This window comes from Haemorhous mexicanus, chromosome 21 (assembly GCF_027477595.1).
Source record: "Haemorhous mexicanus isolate bHaeMex1 chromosome 21, bHaeMex1.pri, whole genome shotgun sequence".
NCBI lineage: Eukaryota > Metazoa > Chordata > Aves > Passeriformes > Fringillidae > Haemorhous > Haemorhous mexicanus.
This window is the reverse complement of record NC_082361.1, coordinates 4,809,362-4,824,114: the sequence shown is the minus strand read 5'-3', so window position 1 is coordinate 4,824,114 and position 14,753 is coordinate 4,809,362. Positions and strand designations below refer to the sequence as shown.

General features: G+C 45.1%; 1 protein-coding gene across 1 annotated transcript in view; it reads left to right on the top strand.

Moving 5' to 3' along the window:
- The first annotated feature begins 2,664 nt into the window (after positions 1–2,664).
- Positions 2,665–14,753, top strand: part of ABL1 (ABL proto-oncogene 1, non-receptor tyrosine kinase) — a 79,144-nt gene continuing 67,055 nt past the window's right edge. The window contains exon 1 of the mRNA XM_059865427.1: positions 2,665–3,635. Coding sequence (XP_059721410.1) covers positions 3,500–3,635 — 136 coding nt within the window. The 5' untranslated portion in view covers positions 2,665–3,499. The remainder of the gene's footprint in view (positions 3,636–14,753) is intronic.

The window sequence follows — 14,753 nt, the reverse complement described above, 5'->3', positions numbered from 1 at the left end:
GTACCCTTCAGGAAGGGGAAGAAGGCAGGTATCTCACCATGACATTTGGGAGTGACCAGCTGACTCATCTGCCTCTGCATTGTCCCAGATTAACTACAGCAGTGCTCTGGGAAACAGGAAATGCTTTTGGAGAAACTGCTGAGTGGAAAGAGGCTGGGAACTGCTGGCAAAGGACCTGCCCCACTTTGCTGCATATGATTTCACAGCATCAGAAGGAACAACTGCCTGTTGGCCTGAATGATAAACTCACCTGGTCTGTTAAATAAAAAGTAAGTGCATTCATCTGCACAGATCTCAGGCAAGAAGCCAGAGAAGAACATATTTACAGCCTGTACTGTCCACAGCACAGTCCTGGAAGGGTTCAAGAACAGGTTGGATAGAGCTTGGAGTGACCTGGTCTAGTGGAAGATGTCTCTGCCTGTGGCAGGGGGGTGGAACATGATGGTCTTTAGAGTCCCTTCCAACCCAAACAGTTCTGTGATTCTATTGCATGTTTGGAATGACTTTTGCTTAACTTGGTGAAGGTTTTTCTGACTATTGTGGACCCATGGTTGTCTTCTGGAGTTTACTCTGCTTCAGCCCTGCCATGGTGGGAGAGATTATCCAGGATGCTGCAGTCAGACCCAGAAGAGAGTAACTTTTACAGTGAAGAATGGTTAGTGTTGGGTTTTGTAACAAATTTCTCTCGGGCTGCTTGGCCTGTGCTGACAGCTTCATTTCCTCCCTTTCCTCCAATCCGTGGGAGCAGAGTGGGGGTTATATCACCTCGGTGAGAAGCTGATCTCCATACTGAGATAAACCTGGAGGAATTCCGCTGAGTTCAACAGATGTGACCCTGGATTTGTCTCAGCACAAGAATTTCTCTCTCCTGTGTGGGTGTGTGTGCAGCACAACCAGTCTCAGTACCTGCAAACTGAGTGATTGATGGAGAAATCCAATAGAAATGGTTTGAGCTCAGTCTCCTGACTAAGAATTAGTGATGTAGGAGCAGCCTGGCACAGCAGAGATGGAGGATCCCGCAGGGCTTATGAAGTGCTACATTTTAGCTGCTATTGTTAGAAGTTGAAAAATACAGGTCTGCCAGAGACCTTGAATATGGCATAGGAGACACAGAGTGTGTTTGGATTTGTCACAAGGGAGGAGTCAGTATAAACAAGCTGCTCTGTGTCCAGATGGTTGCCCTGAGCAGGAGGCTACAGCACAGAATTGCAATTGTGTGTTCTCCTGTTGTCGAGTGGGAGCAACCACAGACCTTTGACCAAAACACCCTGACCTCAAGCTGCTGCCTTGACCCTCTTCTATCCCCAAGGTGAACTGGAGAATGTATGAAAAACTAAATATCTTCAGCACCATGGTCTGCTCTTTAGCTCAGGGAACTCTCAGTGCCTGCTGAAGAATTTGGCAGTTTAACTCCATCTTTGTACCAAATAGTGCACAAAAATAGGTCAATAAAAGATTTTTTCAATTGTTACTGGACTCTATGGCTGTTTTTGGTATCTAGTTCTGTGTGTGCTGAGAGCCTTCATAAGGGGAAGTGAAGTCATTTGTGCAAGCAGGGTGACAGATTGCTGGCTGTGCACACAGCTGATCCAGTAAGGATCTCTTCTTCTCTGTCCATCTCTGCAAGCATCCAGGGTCCAGAGCTGGCCAGAGGCTCTGAGACCCCTGTAGAGTCAGATCTGTGGGAAAACAATGGGTGGCCTTTCTAAAGAGGTAAGGGATTTCACATGAGCTTTTTGGGGCCTTTTCACAGTTTTTTTTTTCCCAGAATCATAGATTAGTTGGGGTCGGAGGGGATCTCTGGAGATCATCCGGTCCAACCCTCCTGCCAGGGCAGGGTCACCTGGAGCAGGTGACACAGCAATGTGCCCAGGTGGGTTTGGAATGTTTCCAGAGAGGGAAACTCCACGCCCTCCCTGGGCACCTATTCCAGAGCTCTGCCACCCTCAACACAGAGAAGTTCTCTCTTATGCTGAGAGGAAACTTTTTATGTTTTAGTTTATGGCCATTGCTTCTTATCCTGTCACCGGACACCGCTGAAGAGAGTTTGGCACCATCCTGGGGGAGATATTGACATGGATTGCTGAGATCCCCTCTCAGCCTTCCCTTCTCCAGACTGACCCGGCCCAGCTCTGCAGTGTCTCCTCACCAGAGAGCTGCTCCAGCCCCAAATCCTCCGGGTGTCCCCGCAGGACCCTCTCCAGCCGCTCCTTGCCCATCTCGCCCAGAGGTGCCCAGCACTGGGCACAGCACTCCAGATGCGCCTCACCAGGGCCGCCTAAAGGGAGGATCCCCTCCCTCGCCCTGCCAGCCCCGCTGCTCAGAGGCTTCTCCCGGGAGCCACCCCTGCCCTTCCCCGCCCGGCCGGTCCCCGGGGCCGGGAGCGGGGCCGGGATCGGGCAGCGCCGGGCGGGAGGCGGGGGCGGCGGAGGAGGAGGGGCCGGAAGGGGATGTGACCGCCCGCCCGCCGGCCCGGGGGTTCCGGGATCTCCCTCGCCGCCTCCGCCGCCCCCCGCCAGTCCCGCAGCCCCGGGCTACCCGCGGCCCCTCGCCGCGCTCCGCCCGCCCGGCCCCGCTGCCGCCGGGCCCCGCTGCCGCCGCCCGGGGATGCGGCCGGCTCGGTCCCCCCCGCCTGCCCTGGCCCGGCTGCTGGGCAGGAACCGGCCTCCCGGAGCTCCCCGGCCTCGCAGCCCCGCGCCCGGCTCCGCCTGAGGCAGCGGGCACGGGGCGCCGGCCCGGCCGCTCCAGCGCTGCTGCGACACCGTCATGGCCCCGCCGGGCACTCCGGCCCCGAGGTAGCGGCGGTGGAAGGAGCCGAAGCCCGGTGACCGAGGAGCCCCCGTCCCATCCCTGCAGCCCAGGGAGCGTGCGGAGCCCACCCGGAGCTGCTGCTGCTGCTGCTGCTTGGCCTGGAGAGCTGCCATGGTTCCAGCGCACCTGACCCTGCTGGACTTCAGCGATACTTGAAGCCAAATCTCCGTGGCTCTTTGGCCTTTGCTAACTCAATGCTATGCAAAAGAAAAGGAGGAAAAAAAAGAAACCTTGACACTAGTTGTGGTGGGAATGGCTGTTTCCTGCCCTGGGTGAGCCCATGTGTGGTTTCTTGCTTGTGAGATGAACTAATTCTCCTTTACCCGGTGAAAGACACACTACATATGGCAACCTGAAACTTTGGTACTGTTTGGTCATTGCTGAGCAGTTGGAACTTTTACTCGTTTGTTTCGTCTGTTTGTTTTCTTTTTTTTTTCTTTTTTTTTTTTTTCTTTTTTTTTTTTTTTTTTGCATAAACTCACCTAAGAAGCCTTGTTGCTGTCTTCAGGAGCGTTGGAGGAATTTGTCTTAATTCTTCACCTCAAGTGACTTTATCCCACTGTGAGTGCAGCCAGTGCACCCACCTAAGTACCTTCTCCTTCAAAACTCCTTCCCAGCCTGGAAGATCAGGGATCACAGACTTCTTTGAAAACTTCTCATCCTGGGAAAGGCTGCCCATAGTTACTTTATGGGGCAGCAGCCTGGAAAAGTTCTTGGGGACCAAAGGAGGCCAAGTCTGCCTGCCCTGCACTTCATCAAAGGAGCAGGGAAGAAGGAGTCATCGAGGCATGCGGGCCCACACTGCAACGTCTTCGTGGAACATGGTGAGAAGTTTCTCTTGGTATTTGGTTTAATTTTGCTTTGCTGAGCTAGGTACAAAATGGATTTATTCAAGACCGTGGAGCATATACAGACATGTACTTTATGGAAGTCTTGTTTTCTTTCCCTTGCTGCTTAATGCAAATCTTCTGTGATTTGTTTATCAAGAAAATACTTGGGTCAGATTGCTCGAAACCTGGGGAGAGGTTATTGTACAGCTAAAGTTGAAATGCAAGGAAGTAACTTTTTAACATTGTCCGAGTTTCTCATCTCTGCCTTGGTTATGTTCTGGTTTGCAGTCTGGGGAAGTGTTTGATCCTTTTTGAGTTGGCTGTGTCATAGTACAGACCAGCCTCAGCCAGTGGTGATGCTGTGGTCAGTGACAGGTGTTCTTTAATTATCTTTACTGAAGGGACTTTGCTACTTGGAAAGGAAAAAAACCCTTTATTTTGAAAAGTTTAACTTACTGCTGTTGTGAAAAGAGTTTCTTGGTGCATTTGGAGCACCTTTGCTTAGTGGTTTCTCATAGCTGGTTAAACCTCCATCCTGTGCTGTGATGGACTGAACTGCTAGAGGCCAGAAGTTTGGGGTGGAGCAACCCTGTCACTTGCTGGCCTTCTGCAAAGTGTGGGGGGAGTTCAGAATCTCGGGAAAGAAGCCAAATGAAAAACTCAGTAGGACTCAGAGGTACATTTAGTGACTGCATTAAATTCTTCCTTAAACACCAAAAACCAACCAAACCACCCCCTCCCCAAAACCAAAGAAACTGTAAACTGAAGGCATCTCTACAGAAGTGAGGTGCAGAAATGCATTGTTTTTGCTTAAACTTTGGTGTAATCTTGCTTTTGCACAACACTTTTAAAATTCTAAAACAATATTACAATTTTAAGAGATTTCTTTGAGATGACGTGCTGCTGACTGCTGTCTTTGGCTGGAGAATGTGATTTTGACAAAGCTTCTGCAACAGTTTTGTCCTGTAGAGGAAGTTTATCTGTGAACAAAACAAAACTGCATCTGTAGTCTTCATAGAACTAAAAATTGAAATACTTGCTGTGTCTGAGAACACAATCTAGTTAGAGGAAAAGTTTTGATTTGTTCTTACTTTTAAAGGGCTTTGCTTTCTAACTTTTCTCATTCTGTGTTTCTAGAAGTGCCCAAGGAATTCTCTGCAGTGTTCAACAAACACACAGAGACCCCATGTTTGTACTGCTCTGCTGAAATACTGTTTTGAGTTACTTCAGTGTTATATTTTCCCATACAATGTTTGTGCACTGAGGTAATTAAGAGAAGGTTAGAGAATATCAGGGCTAACTTGGCCCTCTGGTGTTAAACCTGCTGCTGCATTTTTCCTTGCTTTCAGTCCTGTGATAGACCCACTCCTCCACCCCCAGTTTGGTTCCTGCTTTTACTACTTTGGACAGAGTTTCAAGGTCAGGTGAGATACAGCCAGAGCACTTGCTGCAAGCAATACAATGTTCTTAGTCCCTTTGGTGTTTTGCTGTGGCAGAAAAGCCAGAAACGTTCTTTTTTGATCATCTAACAGCAACAGGCAGATGGTAACTTCTTGCCAGTGTGACCTGAGGTCAGCAGATCCCAGCACATTCAGGAGGAAAAATGGCATCTCTAATGTCCATGTGCCATATGTCCATGAGAGACCTTGGTGTCTTGATTTAGAAGAGAATAAACTTGAAAGGGAACATCAGGGCTAGGACATCTGTTAAAAGAACTGCAAAAGATCAGCCTTGCTTGTACACACGAGGAAAGTTTCTTCCTTTGAGAGGATGAAAAGGTTCTTCCTGGTCCTGGCAGTAGAAGGCAGTACCACTGTTGTTTATTCAGCTCTCTTCTGAGTTTGGGCTGCTCCTGTCCTGAAAAATGCCATATTAAATATGAACAAATTAAGAGGGAACAAAGTTTGTTTGAGAAAGTTCTTCCTTCTATGTTCAGTAATCTGCCTTTGAAATACATAGACTGACATACTTTATAATTAATGAACAGATCAGTATTTAATGCTTTCAGTCCTATTCAGTTATTGTGCCACGGGCTGTAGTTCATAGAAATAAGATTGGTGTTTTTCCAGGGCTTAAATATTTGCATGTTTCCCTTTCAGTATGTTATTACACAGTTTCTTCTAAATACCAGACACTGTATCTGGTTTCTCTGTTGCACTGTGGGAACTGGTTTGTCTCAGGAAAATTGTGTTTCTGGCTTTTCATAACTAAGAAATGCTTAAGGAGAAATTCCATGGTGGGCCACTTAACCCCCTAGAGACAGGTGAATTCTTAAATGTCCTTGTGTGAAGTTCTTGTGTATTAAAGCCCGTGATAAAACGAACACAAGAAGTGGAACTTTTGGTAGCAGGGCTCTCCTTTTAGGGTTATTTTTATAAAGGTATTTATGATCTTTGTTTGGTGGGACCATTACCTGCAAAGTTCTTCTGAGGCTCATTCAGCAGGCACTAAGTGGTGGATTGCTTCAGTGGTACCAGATTTTGGCTGAAAGGGTTAGTGAATATTATCAGATACTAAAGGTGTAAGGCAAAATAACCTTCAGCAAAGTAATTCCATTTTTCGGTCGTCACACTCTCCGTAGCACCCAAAGCAACACATGGAGAAGCTCCTGAAAAGCCAAGGAGGCAACTGGCCAGAAATCAGCTCTGCTGGTGCTCAAATGTTCTGTGAGAATAATGCAGAAAGGCTCTAAATTTTGTCCTGAGCTGACAATTGAGGAGTGCCTTAAGGGAGAAAAAAGTAATCTATGGGCAAGTTTAGGGCTTGTCTCTTTGTGCTGTTACTTTCCCCACGGAGGGTGTTTTACAAGCTGGAGTTCATGCTCGTGTCGTTACCCTGGGCAGCAGAGTAGCCCTTGCTGGGATTTTACAAATTTCACCCTGATGCAGATTACTCCAGCTCACAGCTTGCTTGCAGGCTTGAACTTGAGAGGAATTATAAAGGCAAAGTTTGCTTCTTTCTCTCTTCTTTCCTTGGTGAGAATTGAGTCTATAGTCACTGCTTTTTGGGGATATCCAGCTGAGGAAAAAAGTGTGACCAGTAGACAGTTAAGGGGCAAGACTCTGTCAGTGCACCTTGAAATTTGCACACTAGTGTATCTTGTGCCTTTCCAGGATGTTAATGTCAGCAAAACTCAAACTTTCTGAAAAGAAAGGTGTGTTCTCAGAGGGCTCAGCTGTGATCCCAGAGTTGGCAGGAGCTGACTGGAGGGACTGGCAAACACCACATCTCCTCTGACTGTCTTGTGGAGGTGTTGCTGTGCTGAATGGTGAGCTGATCCCCTGAAACATGTTGGTAGAACAGTATCTCCAAGCAAAAGCAGCACTTGAAGGCTTAAAAAATGAACTCTAATCATTACATACGTGATGCTGAGATGAGGAAGAGATTGATAAAGCACTCAAACAAAAATGGCCTTTTCATAGTCTTTCATAAAATGTGGTCTTAGAGTTTCTCTTCCAGCAGGTGAGTGATAGGGAAGCTTAAATGAGCTGTTTACCTCACTGTAAAGAGAGATAAACTGCAGAACTGGATCCATTTTTCTTAAACATTTAGTGCTGAATATAGCTGAAGTCTGCCAGCTACAGTCTCTGTCATACTAGATCTGAATTCTTTTTCTTACAAGGGTGTTGAAAGATTTTACTGCTTTAATTAGGAAGCAATTGTGCAAAATGGATCTATAGCACCAGCTTGCCACAGCTGCCAGTTGGAGATGTGCCTTTTACAGTTCACTGTGAGGAGAAATCCCAACAATTAAAAGTACCATTTCCTACATTACCGATTAAAAAATAAATTTTAAGGGTCTCTATGTTTAATAATCTATCTTGTTTTATGCTGTTAAGTTTCATGTTTCAAGTACTTCAATTGTGAAAATGAATAAATTACATTATAATCAGTTCTAAGCATATCCTGGGCTCATCCCCCAGTGTGGGCAGCAGGGCAGGGGGGAGATTCTCCCCCCTCTACTGCACTGTGCTGAGACCCCTCCTGCAGTGCTGTCTCCAGCATGGGAAGGCCATGGAGCTCTTGGAAGGAGTCCAGAGAAGGCCATGGAGAGCTCCAAGGGCTGGAGCCCCTGTGCTCTGGAGACAGCTGGGAGAGCTGGGGGTGTTCAGCTCAGAGGAGGCTCCAGGGAGGGCTCAGAGCTCCTTCCAGTGCCTAAACTGGCTCCAGGAGAGCTGGAGAGGGACTTTGGACAAGGGTCTGGAGTGCCAGGACACAGGGAATGGCTGCAGACTGAGGGTAGATGAGATATACAGAAGAAATCCTTCCCTGTGAGGGTGGCACATGTTCCCAAAGAAGCTGTGGCTGCCCCTGGATCCCTGGAAGTGTTCAGGGCCAGGTTGGACAGGGCTTGGAGCAACTTGGGGTAGTGGAAGGTGTCCCTGCCCATGGCAGGGTTTTGGAACAAGATTATTTTCAAGGTCTGATTTTTGAACTCATTATCCTTTATCCTACAGGGGAGCCCAATATGTCTTCCTTATATGCAATATACATTTATTAGATAGTCAATTGCCCATACAAGGAAATGATTTAAATGAGACTCCTTCCATACTAGAACTGTTTCTTCATACCCATGTACTTAAAACCTCTGCATTTATCTCTTTCCATTGTACCTCAGGGAATTTTTATACTTTGTCTCTGCTTCACCAACTGCAAAACCTGAGACTTCAAAGAAACTGCTTTACTACTCCTGACTCCACTTTAGACCATTCACCTGAAATTGGATCATTAGTGCTGGCCTAATTGGAAGCCATTTTTTAGTCTGCCTTCAGTATTTCAGGTTTTCATTCTAAACTGACAAAACTTTCTTTGTTGTCAGGCTGGAGATTTGGCAGCTCCAAATTTCAATTTCCATCTCTATTAGGAGAGACTTATCTCCAGCTTTTGGGATCATTGCTTATGAATCCAACTTCACTGTGCCTCAGAATTAGCCTGGTTAATGCTGACATCTGCTGCATGCTGAATGCAGATTTGTTTACTGCCTCTGACTGTATCCCTTTTCATCATAAAAATCACTTGCTGTATTTTTTTTTCCCTCCAATTATCAAATACTACTAGGTTATGCTAAGAAGCTCTTCCACAAAACTTGATCTATGGTTGGAATATATATGGAAAGAGACCTAAGACTTTCTAAACTGCTTTTCCACAGGCTGAGGTGGATAATGATGATGATGATGGGGAAAGGCTAATCCCTTTCCTGGGCAAAAGCAGTTCTGTCCTGTGCACTGACTAATCTTTGATAACTTGCCATATTTAAGCAGTTGATCTCCTTCATGACAAATAGGTAGTGGTTGCTCATATGCCAGACTTTTATTAACAGATCATGCTAGTTCTGCATTCTTATTTACAAATTTTAATAGGGAGGCTGTGGTAGGAAATCAGGACAGGGAGGCAAGAGAAGGCTACAGGGTATTAGCATAGAAATCTTCCCCTGTAGGCAATCATCTCTTTCAGCTCACTTCAACATTTACCATCAAACTCGCAGTATTTTACATTGGAAAGTTTAAATCTGAAGCTTGAAAGTGAGGAGTTGACACAGTCCTGTTGCTGAGAGTTGAGAGTTCTGAGTTTCATCTCTGGTGCTCTCAGAGTCAGGCTCTGTAGCAAATCATGAGGGTGCAGGAAGGTGGAAATGGCCTTGGAAGGTCTTGTCCTGTTGACTGTCACTTTAGGGTGGTGATGCTGTTGGGTTGTGCCTTGGGGCAGCAGGGTTGTGTTTCCAGCTGTGCTTGTAGGAACTGTGACAAAGCAGACAAGAAATAATTGGGAGAGTGTTTTGATAGCCCTGGTGTGGATGGGACTGTAAGCAGAGCCTTGGCAGGTGCCAAGTGAGGAATGCTCTCAGCTGCCAGCAGGCAGTGGGGATGCAGAGCTGCAGGAGTTAGTCCAGCTCTTAACACCCAGCTGACACCAGTGTTGTGTTCACTAGAGGTTCAGAGCACCCTGCCATGGGTTTTGGGCTTTTTGGGGTATTTCAGCATGGCCAGGACCTTCCTGCAGCTCCCTCAGTGCACTTGATCCACCCTGTAAAGTTTAAAATGTGGATGGCTGTGGCACTGTGTGGGTGGACACTGGGTGTGTTGCAGTGCCATCTCTTTCAGCTGTATAAAACACTCTGATTTGCATTTACAAAGACTGAAGGAAGTGTTTGAAACACTAGTGACCTTCTGGAGTATTCTTGCAGATGGAAAAATACAGATCTTGCTTTCCTTATTCTTTGGCAGGGGGAAGGGGCTGCCTTCTCTCTGCAGTGTCTGTGAGGAGCAGTCTGCACCCAGCAGTGTTCTGTCAGTTCAGCCATGCTGTGCCATTCTTGTGAGAAGGAGTTAGTCTCCTTATAAAAGGTCTGTTGTGAAGTCCTTTGCTGTAGGAACGTCCAGAGCAGTTCCAGCAGAGAGAGGGACGCTTGCTTCTTTGCTTCTGTGACTCTCTTATCAGTCAGCTCTTACTCTGCTCTATGTTGACTGAAGATCAATCTAAACAATCTGTAGAGGTTATTAATCTGCTTGCCAGAGTGTCCATTTAATTGGTTTAAGGAGGATTCTTGGGCAAAAAGGTAATGAGCATTCAATTTTAGTGAGTAAAGCTGCCTAAGGCAGTGTCTTTCCTTAGTTCTTAACTAAATTAGTTCTTAGTTAGTTCTTAACTCTGGTCTTTAAACTTCTGTGTTTAATGCCAGTGTTGCATTTAGATATTAAGCATTAATTTTTGTGAGATGGCTGGAAGTTTCATCACGCTTGTGGCAAAATGTGATATAATTCTGCTAAAATGGTGTGTTGTGCTCTGGGAGGAGTCCCTTTCTGCACATTTCCTCGTGTGTCCTGAATACCAGCTTGCTTTAGTTTTTGCTTAAGTACTTTCTGAAATTAGTGTTGAAATTAGATTTAGGGTTTTTTTTTTTCATGTATATTTTCATTTTCTCCAGCATTTTTTCCTGGCTGTTACCAGCTGGGTTGTGAAAAGCAGGAGCTTGCTTTTATGCAGAGTGATTGCTGCTAATTTACATGGATGTGAGCAAGCTCATCATTCTTTCATGAGTGAGGAGACTGCCTGATTTATGTTGTGTCATTTCTGAGCACTGTTTTTACCTAATGAATAGAGTTTCACAACACATTATTAATCATTAAGACTTTAGTTTCATTGTGTGTATTAAAGAATCAATATTGCTACATGTTGCCTGCCTTGAGAAGCTGCTTATCCATGAGTGCTGCTTTTCTAAGGCATTCTGGTGCATTTATCATTTTGGCTGACTTCAGTTCCTACCTTATTCCTGCCACGTCTTCCAGGGCCTGAGCTGTGTCCAGTCTGCCTCTCTGTAGATTCCTCCTTTGAAGTGCTGTCTGAGCAGTAGCAAATGTTATTTGCTCCAGTCTCTCCTTAGAGCTCATGAAATAGTAAAAGGCTGGACCTTCCTCTGCTGTGGTTTGCACTGCACATTTGCATCAAAGCGGGAGTGATGGCCTCAGAAACTGGGAATAATGTGTGATGAAGACTGTTGAGTTACCTACTCTGCTGCCTGTTAAATGCTGGGTTTTGGATGGCAAGGCTTGCTGGAGGACAGGATTCCCCCGTTGTCTGACCTGCTGGCTGTTCCCTGTCCAGTGTCCATCTCTGCTGGAAGCACAGAGTGACCTGGGCATGTTCCCCTGTGCTTCCTGTCACTCTGATGCTGCAGAGGAGGAAATTTCTCTTGCTCTGCACATCCAGAATCCAAAACACCCCCACATGGGCTCTGTCAGGTTTGGTAGTGACCCCAGTGAGCTGATCTCCTGCCACTCCACACCTGGGGGAACTGCTGGCTAAATCATGGCCTTTTTTGTGTGTGTGTTCCCAGAATAAACAAGGTTGTTTTTCCAGAGGCTGAATGTGTGAATGGTAGTGGGATAAGGACATGGAAACTTTAAATAGGAAATTCCTTGGGCTTTCAGGAAATGTTTGCTCTGTCATTCGTGTTCAAGTTGCCTTAATTCAAAGGCTGCCTGTTAGGTTCAGCCTCATTTAACATACCTGGTGAAGGGCTGTTCCCAAGTTCTCAGCTCCTGGCCTGACCACAGAGGGTTATCACAGGGCTGTTATGCAGTGAACACAACTGTCTTCACTTGGTTTTTGTGAATGAAATTATTTAATTAATTTGAAGTGTTTCAAATCATTTACTTAATTAAAATTTAAGCTTTATTACAAAGATGTAAAGCAAATGAAATTGTCATTTGGGGCACTGGCCACCAGATGTCTTCTGTGACTCTTCACTAACTTGCTCTGATTAAAACAATCCCTGCAGTGAGAATCCTCTTGGAAATGAACAAAAGTTAATTGGTGAGAACCCGGGTCAGAAGTGACAACTGTGAATTTCAGAAATAGTGGCTGTCAGGTCTTTTTAGATACTACTAGAGCCTGTAATCTTTGTGTGCTTGCTTGTGGATGAAAAAAAGCTTGGTAGGTGATGTTTGCTTTCACTGTTAATGGGAAAATCTTGCTCCCTCATCTCCTCAAGCTCCATTTCAGCCCGTTCTTTGTTTAAAAAAATAAAAGAAATGGTTTTCAGTTCTGCATTCCTTTTCACTTATTGATGTCTTCTGCAACTGGTCTAATTCCCCTACTTCTTTTGTTATGTTGCCCTGACTTTTTAAAGATATAAATACTTTCCTAATATTTATATTCAATATTAGATTCCTCTCAGTATAGAAATTGATTTGGTAAATCCTCTTGTAGCATTGAGTTCAACATTTGCTTTTTATGGCAAGGATGCTCAGGGAATATCTGGAAACAAATTCAGCCTGTGACACTTATTTACTCAGTTGGTGTTGTCTGAATGTCAGAATTGCTCTCACAGAGCTAATGGTGGAGTTAAATTGTTATGAAGTCATAACAATGCTTACAAAAGCAAAGCTGTAATCTAGTAATACTCTATTTTACTTAAATCTCTTTTGGGTGGGAGAATTTAATAATAATGAAGATTTAGTGCATCTAGCAAAATATTTTAAGCTATAAATATGTATGTGTGAATGGGGTTTTCTTTTTATTATTTTTTTGGCTCTGAGTTCTTTTCATTCCTGTTATAAGTCTGACAACAATAATGTTCATTTAAAAACTACATCCCATTTTAGCCTGAATAACTGGAACAGCTATTAGAGCTATTGTTGTCTGGCTACACCTCATGTTTGCAAATAACTTAGGAAAGCTCAAATGAAAAGTTTTGAATAAATGCCAAGCTGTTATTTCTTCTTTAATATATTTAGTTGGATGGATAAGAAGCTGCATTTAAAAGTCTCTGCAATCAAACCATTACTTCTTACAAGACTTATTGATGGATTGCACTAAATGTGTTTGCTATATACATTTTTTTTTTCTCAACGTGCAGCTATTTAATAGAAAATAGATGTAATAGATGTCCTTTACAGGAAATGAACTGGAGGGAAGACAAAGCTCTTCCCATCATTTGATACTGTTGATGTTCATATAGAAGCTGTAATTTCCCTGGGCTCTGCAGATTGTCTGTTATGTCTAAATAGTGCCTCCCACGCCGAGGGTGGATGTCAAGGTGCTATCATGTTTCAGGTTTTAAGTAGTAATTATTGTTATGAGGTGATCACATAAGACAGTGTAAGTGTTGCTCAACCTTTCAAATTCCATGTCATTGGAAAAAAAAATGTGTTGGGGAAACTTCAGTCTAATTTAGACCTCACTGTGAGAATTGCTGGTGGTTTTTACCTTGCTCTTGCTGAAAAGTGGGAGAAAAAAGGCTTTTCTGGCCACAGGTACACCACCAGATGTGGTGTGGGTTGTGCTTATGAAATACAACTTGGAGACATAATCTGGGAGTTAATTCTGGATTTGCTGCAGCAGTTAGTCTGGAGAGGGTCAAATCCTGAAGGCTGTGGCTGGTTAGCAACATGCACTGAGCACCTCTTGAGTAGGTAATATTTGGAGCTTAGCAAAAGGAGGAATTAGAATAATAAAGGTTGGATTTTTGGAGGCAAATGCTAGCTTGAAATGCTAATATAATCATTTTGGTGGCTGCAGTTTTGCCTCTGCAAAGCAAAGGCAGTGCATGACATTTCATTGAAGACCTGCTGCAATGTTGATAAACTGACCTCTCCTGAGAGGAATTGTGAACTTCACTGAGCAGCAGCATGGCTTTGTAATCGTGGTTAAAAACACAGGATTTGAAAAACATTAAATGAAAATAGATCAGCGCTGCATTCATTATCAGTAAGGATTCAAAGAACCGTGAAATGTTAACTTGAAATATTTGCATTCCACTCATAGGAATAAGTAGCACAAATCCAGGGAGGTGTTTTTGCTCTGATTTGTTAACTTGGGCTGCTTTTCCCCAAAAAAGTGAATATTGCATTATGTTTACCATGTCCACATCATTTAGTCCTGCCTAACTGGAGAGGCATTAAAAACACGGAGGTGAAAGTCACAGACACGGAGACACGGAGGTGAAAGTCACGGACACCGAGACACGGAGGTGAAAGTCACGGACACCGAGACACGGAGGTGAAAGTCACAGACACGGAGACACGGAGGTGAAAGTCACAGACACGGAGACACGGAGGTGAAAGTCACAGACACGGAGACATGGAGGTGAAAGTCACAGACACGGAGACATGGAGGTGAAAGTCACGGACACGGAGACATGGAGGTGAAAGTCACAGACACCAGCGGAGCCGTTGCTGTGCAGCTCAGACATCTCTGTCATCTGCAGTGTTCCCAAATTAGGAAGTGGTGGGCTTCAGCAGACAGGGAGCAGGATGATGTGGAGCCCCTGGAATGAGGCACATTTCATGGCCATGGACAGGCTTGAATCACCCAGTGCTGGGGGTGCCTCGTCACCCCAGAGCCCTGAGTCACAGCAGTGGTGGCAGAGCTTTGTCTGCCCGGGGATAAAGGGTGGGTGTTGTGGCTGAAATGGGGAGATCACCGCTCAGCCACTTCTGAAATAACTACACCATGTGGTAGCCAAAGTGCTTGGCTGGGCTGAAATATCCTGGCCATTCTGCCTTTAAATTACTCCATGGATGTCACGGTTTTTAAAATTGCAGATTGAGAAGGAAGGTGGCTCTTCTGTGGTTATGAGGCTTTCATCTGCTGAAGTTGTATTTCAGAAAG